Below are 15,586 nucleotides of genomic sequence, written 5' to 3'. Positions count from 1 at the left end.
TACATGCACGATCAACTCCACATATTTAGTTGATTAAACAATCACGTCTTCTCATCCACTTCTCACAACTACTTTTAGTCAAGAAAAGGTGATGGAATAATCACGTTCCACACAACACAATTTGTCGACCTAGTCATACAAGTCAGTCTAGTCGAGCAAGTCGACTTGTTCTACAACTTTTCACTCAAGACATCAAACATGTCACAAATGGGGGATGTTCATCAGGATATTGGTCTGGTTGTCTACAGAGTGCGGTGTGCAACACTCCCATTATGGGAAAGTGACAGGAAGAGCGGACAATTGATGTATAGAGGAGTAGTGGGTGAACAAACCGCCCAGTCCTCCCTTAGCAATAAGGACATGGTTTCTACCTCATCACACGATCTCCACTACTTCACCACTCCACAGCTCCCACTTCTTATGAGATCGGGTGTTCGACTATGACTTGATATAAATAGATTTTCAATCTATTCAATCAACAACCAACACAAGTATCCAGAAAACACAGAGAACTTACAGCTTATCATTTTTGCAAGCAAGTTCCATGTTCTGAGATAATTCATAAACAACCACACCTTACAGAGTCTACTTCTCTAATCTCAACACCTTCTCTGCTTCCCCTTCTAAGATCAACCCTTCTCCTTCACTTTGTGACCGAAGCAAGACTGGAATTGCCATTTCTTGGTTTAGGTCAGAATTGTACAGATTGATCTCTCGAATCTAAAGTATCTTGTGCAGTACATTTGTTTAGGTTCTAGACTCGTTTATCATCAACCTACCCCACTTTTACTCTTTTCTCCAAGAATCAGTTTGTATCCTACTACAATTATACATATCAATATGTATTTTTCTTGGCGGCTAACAAAGATCTTCTTCTTCACTGGATCTATAACACGATTTTTGATCTGTTTTTGTTGATGAGTGATGAATAATTTGATTTCTTCGGTTTTGATTTTCGATTCGATTTTTATGCCATAGATTTCAATTTTGGATTTCAATTTCTTCGGATTTTTAGTTTCAGGTGGTTTTTATTATATTGTGCCCTAGATTTCAGTTTTGAGCGTGGAAACCTATATAATCGTGAAGAATTTATGAGAGTTCACGCGTTTGGTTTTGATGGGTAGGCAGGTAATTTACTCATTTTTAAATTTTTTGACCACCGAGTAAACCAAATTTCCCGCTGGACGTATGCTAAACACTTTGTTGGATCCTGGACCAACCAACAAATCACGTACCCTTCGTATATCGAATTTACTAGAATAATCAAATTAAATTCACTAATATTTAGGAAAGAGATTCGACTGATAGTTTTTCTTTTCAATAAGTATTATGGAGTATATGGTGTTTTCTTTTCTTCGATACCAGAACGCCTTCACCCTTGATGGGTTGAGACTTGAGAGTGTATCCTTCCATGTCTATAGCAATGGTGCTTAAACCTCTTCGTTCTTAGAGGCGCTTCATCCTGAGTTAGCATAGCCTGATTTATTTTGTTGTATCAACAGTTATTAATCCTTACAACTATTGAACATGTGGCGTTACACGTCAGCAATACTATTTTTTTTACTAGAGCTGTTTTGACACCATATGTTATATTTTTCATCCGAAAATTAATTGTTGTTTTTTATTATGTACTTAAGAATCAATCAATTTTCTTATAGAATTCAATTTATTTTTAAATTATGTCTAACTTTTAAGGAAAAATATGCAAAATTTTAGAGAAATATAAAAAAAATTGAAAAACAAAATTTTTTATATCATTGTTTATACTCGTTGCAAAGACAATTCAAAGGACTTTCATATAAAGTTCACAAAAATCGGACGTACACTTGGGAAGATATGGAGTTGTTAACTATTTATTTTTATTTTTATAAAAGTGACATTTTCATAAATATCACTTGAAATTTAACGGGTGATAAAAAAAAATGAAAAAAAAATGGAAGGCTAATGATCCAACAGCCAAACAGCCAAGAACAATAATTCGTGAGGGGAATCTTTTTGTGCCAAGATTTTTTTTTGGAATATTCCTTGATTTAATTGTTAAGAATTAATATAGGAAGACTCAGAGGTTATGAAGGGTGATGCTTTCATATTCTCTTGCTCACATTGAAGGGGGCATATTTCTAAGAGAACACCGAAATTTACACCGAAGTTCGTTAATTTGTGAGTTTGGTGGGTTGCCTTAGGCTCCCTGCTTTTTTTATGGAAAATAGGAATTTTCCTCCGAACTCATGAAACACAAAATTATGAAACAGGCCATGAAACTTAGCATCATTGACTTGGTCTTTGTTACATATCTACTCAGTTCCTATACATGGTATTTTTCTACATTCTTAATAATAGTTACAAACAGCACACTTTCATACAGTGAAAAGCGAGAAACAGATTAAAAAAGAAGCAGATACCAACTAGGAAGAAATGAAGTTTAGTTTTAAGCACCTTTCTGCGGAAGTGTTTCAAATGCAGAAACAGTGTTCTCGAATTTGATCCGATGAAGGGGAGCTCCGCTTTGCTTGATTGCACATGCTGTTTTATCCTCTAGTGGGCAACGTGCCCGCAACATTGAAAACACATGGTTGTTCAACCTACGTTCTTTTTTCATAGCTTCTAATAGATTTTCCCACATCTGGTTTTGCAGAAATGGGTATAATCAGAAAAAGACACGAAATATGTAAAAAATAATATACTTGTGTATCCTAAAACGAACTTCTGATACAGAATATTGCTACACTACAATCTGAAACAACAGTAACACATTTCCATTTCATTGTATAGAAAAGTAATCAGAAAACCAGGTTCAGAGTTCATGGTTTTACCTGCACATAATTAGCACTTCTAGGGGTTTGCGTGATTGTCGCAGTTTCTACTTCAGCAACGTTAAGGAGTTGGTAGGAGAAATCAAAGAGCTCAAAGTGTATTTGTTGACCAAGCAAGTAAATTATTGTACAACCTCCCCAAGCAACTGAATCACCCAAGACTTCATGATTGTTTGCCGATGTCTGAACAGAATCTTCCATGTATCCCTGCAATCCAGGAAAATCAACCAGATCAATCAAAAAGTAACTATCTAGGTACATTTCTAACTTAATAAAAAACTGTAAATATAAGTAGCTTTTGCTTACAAATTGAAGACCGCTATATACACGATAAAAATCTTTCGAAGTAGTAATGTCAATGAACCCGGTCTTGGGAACTGCACTCCATTTACTACAATATTTATCTAATGTCGCACTTGTAAATGCAAGGGTATATTCCAACAAGCTTCCTGAATTGATATTGGCTTTGTATAACAGATCTGAATAAAAGATGGAAACAACTTATTTATATGATATAGTGGGAACCCGAGTAATACAATTATACCAAAGAAGCAACACAGAAAGGAAATGACTATTAGGTCAAAATTCTATCATTTTAAGATAGAGCATACGCAAGGGAATAAAACATATTTGGATTGAAGTCTTAAAAGAATGATCCAGATATTGACCTGCAGCTTCTGCTTGTTTAGATATTGTGTGGAGCGATGACAAACTTGAACAGTTAGTGTATGACTCAGCAGCAGCTGCTGCAGATTTGAAGAGGGTGACAAGTGGGCTATCTCCAACATTTTGAGAGTATAAAATTTGACCATCAGCTCCAGGAATCAAACCCAACCATGGTGAAGTTTGCATGAAATTCGTGGTGTCAATTTCTCTCTGTTGAACAAGAAAATTAATAAATCGGTTTAGTAGGTCGCATTGCATTTGATACATATGGGACCAATCCACTAGGCCATATGACACTTCATCAATCAAAACTTGTCCAAATTTCTTGTGTGTACAAAAGTGCTAAGCAGTACGTGACTACATCAAGGATTACCTACAGGGTAAGAACCTTAAGATCCTTGCAGATCTTGATCACAGTGCCTAATACGATTCTCTCTTTCCCAATTGTGTTTTATTAATGGTCTTCTTGCCTTACTAGATTAGTAGACGAATGGTTGGTGTTGGTGTGTGAGTGTGGGTGGGTGGGAAGACAATCCTTGCTACTCACCAACACAATATCAAGTAGCGCCATCCAACATAATACACTTCCAATTTCCTTCATGCCACGAAGAACCTCTGCTTTAAGTTCTGAATTTGATCCCCAATTTAAATGTTCTTTAACAATTCTCTGACAACCTGCATACATGAATTATAGGTATGTATAACAAAAATTTAAAGACAATGGCATATGAGGTTAAAAGTTAACGTCCCAAACTTTTATGAAACAGTATTATGACAGGTATAAGTCATATGACATGGAAGAACTTAATTAGACTTAGTATTGCAAGTGGCTTGCAGAAAGATCATAAAAGCAGTTGAAACCAAATTGACAGGAAAGTGGATATGTTATGAAATATATATATTAATGGCTAACATACCTGCAACACCTCCATCGAAAGGAAGCAATCCAATAGATTTTGGCAATACTTCCTGTAGTCCTGTAATCATAGGCTCGACTGCTGCTATCTGAAAGTATGGAAATCAGATAACAAGACTAAACCTTCTATTTTAAATTTCATCGATAAGGATTATTGAAACAAGGTTGGGAATAAAATAGTAAGATGCGAGGATTATGAGAAAACCGGCGAAAAAGAAAATGATCCATTGAGATTAATTGTAGCACAACACCATGGAATTAGAATGAAATCTGTTAGTATGTCCTTTACACTTACCTTATTTGATATATAATCCAGTAAAGCTCGAATTAGCCAAGGCAATGACCTAGACCCTAAAAGTCTTGCAATGGCAAATATGTGAGGCATTCCAAGGAATCCACTATGTAATCGTGCAAAACTCTGATGAGCCATATTCAAGTCCTACAAAAACAGAAATACCAGCGCATTTCTAAAATCGTAAAAATGGAGGCTAGTCACTATTATTTAACTGTACAACTTAATGAACAAATAAAATATACTGATTCATAATTCCAAAAAGTGTTACCTGAGTCCCACAATAAAAGTTTGGCTTTGCAGAGGGAACTGAAGGCTTTTGAATGGGAACAAGCGACACTTTTGACGATCTCATGAACCGCTGAGTAGTATTGCAAAAGATGAAGTTCGGCAGGAAGTCATTTTGCATCTCTGACCATATCTGATGATCAAACGTTCGATCAACTGAGTCTTAACTAACCATAAGAAACTTAAAGGTTCACAATCTTGCTTTCTCAAATACAAATCCATTATACATTTTCTTTTTTTCCTCCAAAAAGTGATAAATAATTTTGACAAATTGATTGATCGTAATAGAATGCAACAACTAAAAACTATGCACTATAAGACAAACCTGAGAAGCAAGTCGACTAGAAAAAGAAACAAGAGAGATGTTTTCTTGCATCTCATTCATCATGAGATTGAATGAGTCTATAGGAAGATCCTTGAAAAGCAATTCATGCGAGTGCTTTAAAATATCCAAGAGCTTCCCTAGTTCCTGTACACAAAGTCCATCAGAATCAATTGCTACACATTGTTGAACAGAATGAAAAGATGTATTTTGGCAATTGCTCACCACAATGGCACACAGATCCTGAGACTCAAAACGATCAAATAAGAACTCCAGATTATCTCTGAACATTTTGTTCATCCGTTCAGCAATTAGGCTCCTTAAATCAATGGTCCTACCCAGTACCTACACCATGGAAGTTTGGCATGCCACAAATCACTACGCAGCAAATTCCTTATTTAGTTAAACAGATACCAATACTCAAAATTGGTGTTTCTAGTACACGGTTTGACCAAACATATTTAAAGCTAGCATTAAAATTCAAAAGAAAATGTGCTTTCCAATTGAAGTGCTAAACTGGTTAAAGAGAAACTTAAAAATTAAAGCATCGAAAGTAGACACTTTTCATCCCTAGACTTGTGGAAAATCTTAACTTGGAGTCACGAATTCCATAATCACATTGCGCCAAATTGAAACCACATTTCTTTTTACTGCAAATCTTTTTCGCTAATATGGGAATGGTCCTATTATTAATTTATTATCTACTGATTCTTATGCTATCTGTTAGGGGCATACAGCACAAAAAAAGAAGGTAATACTTTATACTAAAGGTATACACTACAAACCTTCACTCTTGTCATCATTAATAACGCATTGAATCTCATAGGTTGGACAGCATATATTTCACCATTGTCCAAAGCAAAGAGGAACGATGGATCAAGAAATTCGCTGCATCAGTTCGTAACAACATAAAGAGTTATCAAACATGAAAGAAAAAATGGGAAGTGCAGATACAGGCTTAGAGCAGAATGAGAGCTAAGAAATGTCAAAGACAAAGGAATACCTTGCTGCCCAACTTTTATAGTAAGTGAAAATTAACTCGCTTAACTTCAGAACAAGCTGATCAAAACAAACATCTGCCTATAATATAAGTAGCAATAAATCAGTTCGTAAGAAAAAGCAGCAATGTGCCAGTGTTTAATTCTCCAGCAAGGTGACAAAGAAGACACAGAGAAGAATTCCTATCAGAAGCACCAGTTGAACCACCTTCTAAACAGGAACTATAGGAAAGTGGACATCTTTACGGCTTGAAGATGAAAAAAAAAAACTAAACAGGAAAAAGAGGATTGGACTGCACCAATATAGTAAACAAAACCAGGCACTCTTTAACTACCTCAGCTTCAATTTCATCGTACAAAAACCGTTGCTTGAGCACAACCAGTGCATGCTGTGCAGAATCATTATAGATGTCGAGTGGCATCAGAATGCTCTCAAGAAGACCTGCATTTTGGGACTCAATTACATGATCTACCAGCATCCAAGGGAGAGAGCATTGAATAGGAAACTGTGAATGGAAAATGAATTAGTATACAATTTAAAAGGATACATAGTAATCATCTCAGAATGTGGATGCGGCACAAGTAACAGAGACTCGGAGTTAATAGAAGAATTTATACAAGTTTTTTTTTGTGCGTGTGTGAGATTTGCCAAGTGTCAAGAACAAAATGAAGCAGCTATTGCAGTGCCCTGTAAGATTGAATTGATTGATTTACTTGGTAATCAGTTGGTAAACTTGACAACTATTTTGAATGACTCAACACGCAGGATTAAAGGTAAATTCTTCCTTGAAAAACCTGCACATGAATTTGATGTGTGAAAGTGAAGCAGATAATAATCCCCTTATCATATTCCCAAACTGCTATTCATTGCCAGGTAAACTTAGGCAAATTCATGTTGCCCTTGGTAACGGTTTTCATCAATTAAAAGTTTTGAGAAATTGAACGGATTTTCTTGTCAATTTGTACTTCGACCATAACTTGATAAAAGTAAAAATACGTTATGAATACCCCGCAATTTCAATACTGCAAAAAAATTAATAATACGTTGGTTGCACAAATTACCTGGATAACACGGGAAGACTCCAAATAAAATTCTCTAAACCACAAAAAACCAACATCTGTTAACGTTCCAATCGTCACTGCAAAACAAGCTTGAATGTTAAAATAACTAGTCACCGAGAAAGGAAGAAGAAGAAGCTTGTCACTGTAATTTCAGATGATTGACTTTGTGATATAACAAGAAAACTTGGTATAGTTCTTACTCGAAAAGATCAAGTGTAGTTACTAAAACTGCCACGTGATCTCAACAGTAGAGATTGCAACAAGACGAAACAATAATCAATAAAAGGTAAGTTCATTCAAAAGCTATAATACAAGAAAACATGGAACTAACAATAGTAATAGTAGAGAATGAAACAAGATGAAACTATAATATATATGCTGATTTAGGGCTGCACAACGGGTAGGGTGGGTAGGATATGGCCTATACCCGCCACCCTACCCGTTTACCGGCGGTTAAGAAAATCTTTACCCGCCACCCTACCCGCCAAATAATGGATAGGGTAGGATACGGTTAAAAAACTGGCGGGTAGGGTAGGGTTGGCGGGTAGGAGTAGGGTATGTGCACTCCTAGGTAGAGTGGGTAGGATATGGCCTATACCCGCCACCCTACCCGTTTACTGGCGGTTAAGAAAATCTTTACCCGCCACCCTACCCGCCAAATAGTGGATAGGATAGGATAAGGTTAAAAAACTGGCGGGTAGGGTAGGGTTGGCGGGTATGGGTAGGGTATGTGCACCCCTATGCTGATTGCAAGGAAAACAATAACAAATAAGTTCATTCAAAAACTATAATTAAAGATAATATGGAACTAGCGATAGTAATAGTGATATAAAGTACTCTTTCCAGTGTTGTCCATCATGAGGCTATGTAACAACAAGCAAATGAATTCACGTCAGCTGAATTAAAAGCTTGTATACTGACCAACAAGCATAATGCAGGGCAAAAGATTTTGCTCTCTAAAACCATCAAAAAGCAAATTAGATGAGAGAATAACCTGTATAGTCCAAAATATGCAGGAAAAAGCTCAATTTGTAAAAGAAGGTCTCCAACTGCTTCAGATCGTTAATAGAATTCTCTGCCCCACTATTCCCGAAGAGTCCTCCAGGCTTCCTTAAACTACCACCAGATACAAGCTCATAAATAAGGAACTGTAGGCAGTGAACCTGAAATAAGAAAATGGAAAGATTCTTACAAACAATAAATAAGAACAACGACTACTCATGGCAATCACTTCTTCAAGGCTTGCTTACTCAACTTCAGTAACATGTCTATATTTTCAGATCAAGAATATTCTTCAATAAGTAACCCAGTTGAATGCTAAAGAAATTTACCCAAGAGCGTTCATCAATAATATACCTTCTTTCTTTCTATCGATCTTTCTTTTTTTTTTCTTTTTTGTTAGTTATTCTTTCATGGTTAGTCCTCACTAGACAACTGGACATATTTAAAATGTCATTCTGAACAAATATTCTAAAAGCATTTCTTTAGTGGTATTTTAATACAAATGAGCTAAACCTAGAAGAGCCCTTGCTTGAGTTAATGGAGCCAAGAAATTTGTGGTTTTCAATTTACCAAGGATTTAGCAATCTTAGGTTGAATCACAATAGCAACTTTAAGGAACAAACTAGAAGTAAAAGAAACCTGATAGAGAAGTACCTGAGCTGTTGTTGGAGCAACAGGTCTGGGATAAAAAAAGTTTCCCTTGCTTTCGTCACCATGCTGTAGAGATTGTGTCTCTGCTTCAGGCTTGTTTGTATTCGCCATCCAGTCAGCTGAAAGGGTCCGCATGTCAGAAAGTATCCTGAAATTTTTTCAATGAAATACAAATAGAATTTGAGAATTATGCAAGTGATTGTAATCTGAAGAATCAAATCACACTTTTAAAGAGGGTCAGTTCGTATTCTTGGCTACATACTTTGGATACTATTCAAGTATATCAACATCTCACAAGCACTAAAAATATAATGGCTTGTTTTCTCAAGCTAGAATTCAAATCTCTTCCTTAGAAGCTAAAAGCTTTAGCAAGTTCATGAGAAAGCAGGTTAAGATGAAAAAAGAACAGAACAATATATAGAGGCTAATAAGACACAAAAGAGTATTAAATCTCTCAAAGCAAAGGGGAATCGAGTATTCAGTAACTAAGTTCATGTTCCCGCAACAGTTAATTCACCTTTTACCAAATCCAACCTGCCGTGACACCTCAATATCTGCTAGAAATTCTGCACCTCTGAGTCTCAACATTTGCCACAATTTTGTATTTCATTTATTACTCTTTCTTAATCATACCATCTCTAGTTTCACCAAGTGATTGGTCCAACTTCAAGTCATTTATGATTAACATGCACGAGGGACACTTGGTAATATGTTATTTGTATGCAGTGAGAAGATGCGAGTTCGACAAGGTATTCAACCAACACATGAAAAGTGGATTTTTCCTGTTATATCTATCTGTATGTTCGAGTGTGAAAGATAAGCAGCTTATACAAACAGATTATAGATGTGCACCTAGAAAGGTCCTTCTTTTTCCGAAATGTAGTTTTTAGCATCGTTGCTAATTTATTCTGCACAAAATCTTGCACTTCAGCATGGACCGTTTCCAGTAAGGCATCGGCCAACAATGTATCACACCGCTGCATCATTGATCCAATACTCTTTATATAGCTAAGAAGTTCTACTAATGCCTTCCTTTCCTCTGATGTATAATTCCAGCGAACCACCTATAATAGGTTTTCATTGATAGTCATTAGTGAACCGAAAGCAAGTTAAAATAAAGAGACAAATTTGGCAAGAATTCGTGACAATATTACTTTCATTCGGAGTAAGCTATTCAAGTACAACTACCAGAAAGCAGATGAAAACTAAGTTTATCAGAGACTTCGTAGAGTTTTGCTGAAGTTGGACATTATTGGTGATGGTTATTCACAGGAACTACACACATAAATAGTGATGCGTGGACATCAGACAAGACTGTGAAAGATACAACAAATTGCACCTCAGAAAGAACTTGTAGAACAAAAACCTTTTCATAGTCAGAAACTGATGCAGAAATCTCATGAGATTCTGCAGGCACATCTTTGCAGGGACGGGAAAACTTCCATGCACATTGCTCCCAAATGCGTCCAGTCCATCTACTTAGAAGTTGAAAACCTTCAACAACCATATCATACATGTTTCCCTTAACTTCCTTGCACAACTCAACATCTGCACCATCATTTGATTTCAATAACACAATCTGCACATTCAAGAGTATCGATACTCAAGATATTAGGACTATATAACAACAATGCATCAAGACCTTGTAGAAGAGGTGAATACCTGATTCATGGATGAGCCAAAGCGAATGACAAAATCATCATGCTCAGAGCGAACTGCTCCAATGTGATTGATGATCAAATAACGTCTCTGATAAGTGTGGTAAGGTCAGGGTTAACGATTTCATAAGATGACAATGTAATATATGCTGCTATCCAAAAAGTCAGAACACAGCCATATATGTTTCATTAAGAGTGGTTGGTGTTGTCAAGAAATCTGCCTTTTGTTCTATACTCATACCAAAGAACCTTAAGACTGCAACACTTGTAAACAGATTTCATATGCAAGAATCAAAGAACTTGAAAGGAGTTATCATGATTAGGAATCTCGAAATTTTCAGAATGTTTCCTTTCAGGTCTGGCGGTAATTGAAATGAGACTATCTCAATATGTATACTTTATTCATACCAAAATAGCACCAAAAGCATTTATGCTAAAACAGTCAGAAGGATATTCTTGTGTCTCGCGGGGTGGGAGCTCATGCGGTGCTGGAAGCGCAAGAAGACGAGCTTGAGTTGAGAATTTCTGAAAGTACATTGACAGCTCTTTCATGATCGCAGCAGGAGAGAGGTGAAGATCTGGGAATGCTGGGATAACAGGATCATTCTGCAAAATGATGAGCTATTATTTGCTTGAACAAAACAATTACATGAAATATATGTGTAGTAGGAATACAGTAACTCAATATCAAATTCTACATGACACACAGATACTCATCTTAAGAAGATAGACCGCAAAAAGATTACCTTAAATATACTAATGAGCCGGTTGATTTTCACTCTCTTGTAAAGCGACTCGCCGTCTTTCTCAGAAGACGTTGCTAATACTACGAGAACAGGCAAAACTCGAAGAAGAATGTGACGATCTGGAAAAAGAAGCGCAAAGTCCAACTCCACAGACTCGACGCAGAATATTATGAGAACCTGAAGAATGTCTTCAACACTATCTTCTGGTCAAGGATGTCACTTATTTCAATGAAACAAAATCACCGCAGTAGTTTTCCAGTAATTCTATAAAACGAAGTCGACCGTATGAGAAAAAGAACTCAATCCATGGAACAGATTATGAAGCACCCTTTTCTATATTTAAGTTGATGGTTAAAAGAGAATAACCCAAATCCTGGCAACATATGGAAAACTAGCTGGAACAAGTTTAATGATACAACGGATACTTGTTCACGCGGAACATTTCAACCTGCAAATTCAGTAAAATAGCCCATCTCGTGCTTAAGAAAATCTGCAAGGGGAAATGATTGCACAAATCAAGTTAGCCAGCGTATCAAATGTAATTCGGATATGCATCTGCAGTGTTCATTGGGTTATCAATACAACTACCATACACTCAAAAATCAAATTTGTACTGAACTCGGCAAATATTGCAGATATGACATGGATATGTGAAGGCGTTTAACTTACAAACCTGTAAGTCGTCTAACTCTTCCCTCATCGTATCAGTGTCTTGCCACTGAATGCTGACTTGAGTAAATGTTCTGAAAATTTTAAATTGGTCGAAACGCAGAAGGATTATTCCATAGAGACAGCATGCCCAATTACATTTGCATCCCAATATATTACCAATCAGCAAACTGAAGTTGGCATTGATGTAATAAATTGGCATACCTCTTATACCAAGAAAAGTCATTAGGTATGCTTGCTTTCGCATTTTTCAGATGATCGAGTTGAACCAGAACATCCAATAACTTCAACATGGACCTGATTTATGACATAGAAACAAATACAGGAAACAAACACTGGTTCATCAAACTTCACCTAACAATAGTAGCAAGTATAATTTGAGATGACCACGAAAAGTTTACGTTGTCCTTTTCTTTGCAGACTCAGTTTTCTACAAAAATTACAGTTACTTCCGCCATTTCAATAGATTTTACAAACTACTACTCAATACAGATCCAGTAAGTCATATTTAGTAATGTATTGTCAAATTGTAGAGTCAGTTGGGGGATCTCAAGAAAGCATAGCCCCCAGCTACAGAAGAAGTGACATGCAGGATTCCAGTGGATCTTTTACCGAATTCTTAATCCATGTTGGCGAATATCAAGCTCATGAAACATAGTAGATATGAAGAAAAAGAAATCCGCTCCAGTCGTAATTGCCAAAAATGACGAAGATATTTAAGCAATGACTCACCATAGATGCGTTATTGTAGGGCCATTTATGCGCCGCTCGGGCCTCGAAAACCGTTGCATGTCAGCTGCTAGCTACATGACAATAGAGCATGGACCTTTTAGGTAAACTTGAAAGAACTTGCCAGTTTTAGACAAAAGCAAAATTCAGAAGAGCATCTCTAAACTTTGTATCATTCTCGGTTTAAAGGAGCACTTGATGCCAAAAAGATTGGTTCATCTTCACAATAACTTAATAATCTTCCTGACCTACTGTGCAGAAGTGCCAGATATTACAGGCAGGTGAACTACAGAAACCGATCATAATAGGACACAGAGAAACAAAAAATGTGAAGTTCAGCAGGCTAAGGAATTTAAAATTTGCAGATACATATGCTAGAAGTGATTCTTCATTTTATGTTTTAGATAAAAAGAAAATTGCTAAGCAGTCTAGATGGAGCAGATCCCAAGCAGAATTTGGGTAAGACTTGGAGTCACGCGGAATATGATTAAAGAGATTCCAACAAGTGTTTTACCGATGACGGACAAAACCATATAAGATGCGACAGAATCTAATTCTTTTTACTTTTGTCACTAAAAAGTATGACAAATAAAGAGCCAAATAGCCAATCAGATTAATGCTTGTGAACGAGCAATGTGTGCAACAACAATAACATTACAAGGCCTTGAGATGTACTTTGGCAGCAGCTGATGACTGCCACCGTTGAATTTCACGAAGACGACTCATCTCCAAGTCCAGAACTTGATAAGTTTCCAAATATAATTCTGCCTGACTCTGCTTCATAGAATCAGGAAGCTGCAACAAAAAACTTGCTCTCATTGCCATATACATTGCTGCAGTAAGCTTTGGGTTTTAGATTATAAGTTAAAAGCAGAAACTAACCTGAGGAAGTGCTTTGACACAACTGCGATAAGTGTAGAGAACAGATGACATTTCCCTTCCCTCTTGGATAAGATTGTTCTGATTGGGTTATGTAACAGGTAGTGACAATGTTCAAAACAAGGATCAAATGGAAAATTATCAAAACAAAAACTAACTATATATAAGAAAGCAAATTTGATATGTGCATGCACCCTCAAAGGTTGCACGAATTGAAGTAAAAGATATAACAAGGGCGATAAACAAAGGACTGTACCAATTGATTTATGGCTTTCGTGTCCTCTGACAACGATAGGCGGTATGCAGAAACATCACTATACTCTGTAAAGAGTAAAGCAAATATTAAATTAAGCAAAAGCGAAGGAAGAAAAACGATAAGAACATCTCCAAGGAAACTCTCTTCCATAGGTAGCATCTCCAAGAGAAGGTCTCTTCTCCAGAGACCATCTAAAAGTAGAGAGCCTCTTTAGTGAAGTTTTAAATTATGGTGTTGAATTTTCAGGTGAAATTTAAGAGGCTATCTAGTTTACCAAGTTAAAATTAATATGCACTTTTAAGTTAGTTCTTAAGGAATGCAGAGTGAATATTGTTCCACCTACATGCAGAGAGCCGAAACCAGCCATAGCAGAGAGCTTCTTAAGAGCAATTTTCCAAGTTGGCTCTCAAATAGCGAGGGAACACCTAATATGGAATCTCTTGGAGATGATCTATTAGAGAGAACTAACCTTAAGGAGTTTCAATGCTTGTGATTGAAATTTTATTTATATTACTATACACTAAACAAAGATTAATAAAACATTAACTACTAACCAATAGGACTATTAGTTGCACATCTTTCAGTTGATAGACTAGCTGCTAAACCCTGCACCTCTGGTTGATCATGCTGCATAATCATTTGAAGTCATATTAAATTCCTATAAAACAACTCATGCTGTCATGCACTTCTATTAACAAACCATATTAGTAGAAATGGCAATTACTGGCAAAGGCAAGAAAGAAAGTGAAATCACACAAATTTAGCGAACGCATTGTTTCATATTTTATGCTAAGCAAAAAACTACAGCTAACATAACTTTGGTCCTTTTAGAACTAAAGAACATCAAACTCTCCCAAATAAGTGCAAGTGAAATCTCGTACCACAATAAGCCTTGTTAGATAGGAAAACAGTTTGTGTTAACTTATTTGGTGTGAAGCGTTACGATCTTGTCTCATATTGTTACTTTTTGCTAGCCAAAAATACCAATAGTTCAATATGTAGACCTAAATTACATGTAAGTTCAAAATGTTCACGAGATTTGACCCATCCTCTTCATAAACCACATTTGAAGTAACAGATTGCAGATAAAAAAACAGATCAAGGTGGAAATCATAACATGGATTAAGTTCGATTAACCTCTAGTGAGAATGTTGAAAGAGCAGCAATGGCTTCTTCAACTGGAACAGCCATTTAATTATTCTTGAATCTAAAAAACGAACTAGTTTATATGTTTGCCCTAAATAGATCCAAGACCTAAATCGCAAAACGAAAACCGGGACTGAATTTTCTATTTTTTTCTCACTCTTCTTCCCTCATTTTCACAGCTAGCTCTAGAGGCTCTTTGGAGATCCTATTTCCTTCATCTTCTTTTGTTTTTTTTTAAAAGGGCTAGATAAACAAAGCTCCCACCTAACACCGAGGAAACCTTTGCTTCCTTTTGGTCGAAATAGATGTTTTTTGAGTTTTGTGAAATGAGCGTTTTGGTGAAGACACTTATCAACGTATGATTGGTTTAAAAAGAATAGGGAAAAGATTATAAAAAAGAAACTAAATTCAATTTAGAATTCATGACTTGGAAATATTTAGGTGAGGACACTTGGTAACATATGATTGGCTTAAAAGTACAAACTCAAAAGGA

The 15,586-nt window shown here is 36.2% G+C and overlaps 1 protein-coding gene across 2 annotated transcripts; it reads right to left on the bottom strand.

Moving 5' to 3' along the window:
• Positions 1 to 2,241: 2,241 nt before the first annotated feature.
• On the bottom strand, positions 2,242 to 15,321 carry LOC113331092 (protein PIR-like). Of its 2 annotated transcripts, XM_026577868.1 has the most exons (30): positions 15,085 to 15,321; positions 14,502 to 14,574; positions 13,948 to 14,012; positions 13,695 to 13,772; positions 13,488 to 13,607; positions 12,816 to 12,886; positions 12,288 to 12,380; positions 12,088 to 12,157; positions 11,840 to 11,904; positions 11,415 to 11,610; positions 11,123 to 11,274; positions 10,673 to 10,766; positions 10,377 to 10,589; positions 9,863 to 10,074; positions 9,014 to 9,158; positions 8,352 to 8,520; positions 7,358 to 7,434; positions 6,631 to 6,801; positions 6,301 to 6,377; positions 6,083 to 6,185; positions 5,523 to 5,642; positions 5,301 to 5,444; positions 4,959 to 5,108; positions 4,691 to 4,834; positions 4,397 to 4,484; positions 4,027 to 4,154; positions 3,482 to 3,689; positions 3,120 to 3,292; positions 2,814 to 3,020; positions 2,242 to 2,623 (listed from the first exon to the last, which is right to left on the bottom strand). In XM_026577868.1, the coding sequence occupies exons 1-30, from the start codon at positions 15,136 to 15,138 to the stop codon at positions 2,429 to 2,431; spliced, it is 3,855 nt and encodes a 1,284-aa protein (XP_026433653.1). In that variant the 5' UTR covers positions 15,139 to 15,321; the 3' UTR covers positions 2,242 to 2,428. The 2 variants fall into 2 exon arrangements, with proteins under 2 accessions (XP_026433653.1, XP_026433654.1); XM_026577869.1 differs by lacking the exons at positions 13,695 to 13,772; positions 13,948 to 14,012; positions 14,502 to 14,574; positions 15,085 to 15,321 and having other exon boundaries at positions 13,471 to 13,604.
• Positions 15,322 to 15,586: the final 265 nt, after the last annotated feature.

Source organism: Papaver somniferum, unplaced genomic scaffold (assembly GCF_003573695.1).
Source record: "Papaver somniferum cultivar HN1 unplaced genomic scaffold, ASM357369v1 unplaced-scaffold_123, whole genome shotgun sequence".
Taxonomy (NCBI): Eukaryota; Viridiplantae; Streptophyta; class Magnoliopsida; order Ranunculales; family Papaveraceae; genus Papaver; species Papaver somniferum.
The sequence above is the reverse complement of the archived record's forward strand: the minus strand, read 5'-3'. Positions and strand labels throughout refer to the sequence as shown.

Coding starts and splice junctions, on each gene's coding strand:
- LOC113331092 (XM_026577868.1), bottom strand. CDS start 15,138: ATGGCTGTTCCAGTTGAAGAAGCCATTGCTGCTCTTTCAACATTCTCA. Junction 13,608..13,694: donor GTGTCAAAGCACTTCCTCAG/GTTAGTTTCTGC, acceptor TTTTTGTTGCAG/CTTCCTGATTCTATGAAGCA. Junction 12,158..12,287: donor GACTTTTCTTGGTATAAGAG/GTATGCCAATTT, acceptor TAAAATTTTCAG/AACATTTACTCAAGTCAGCA.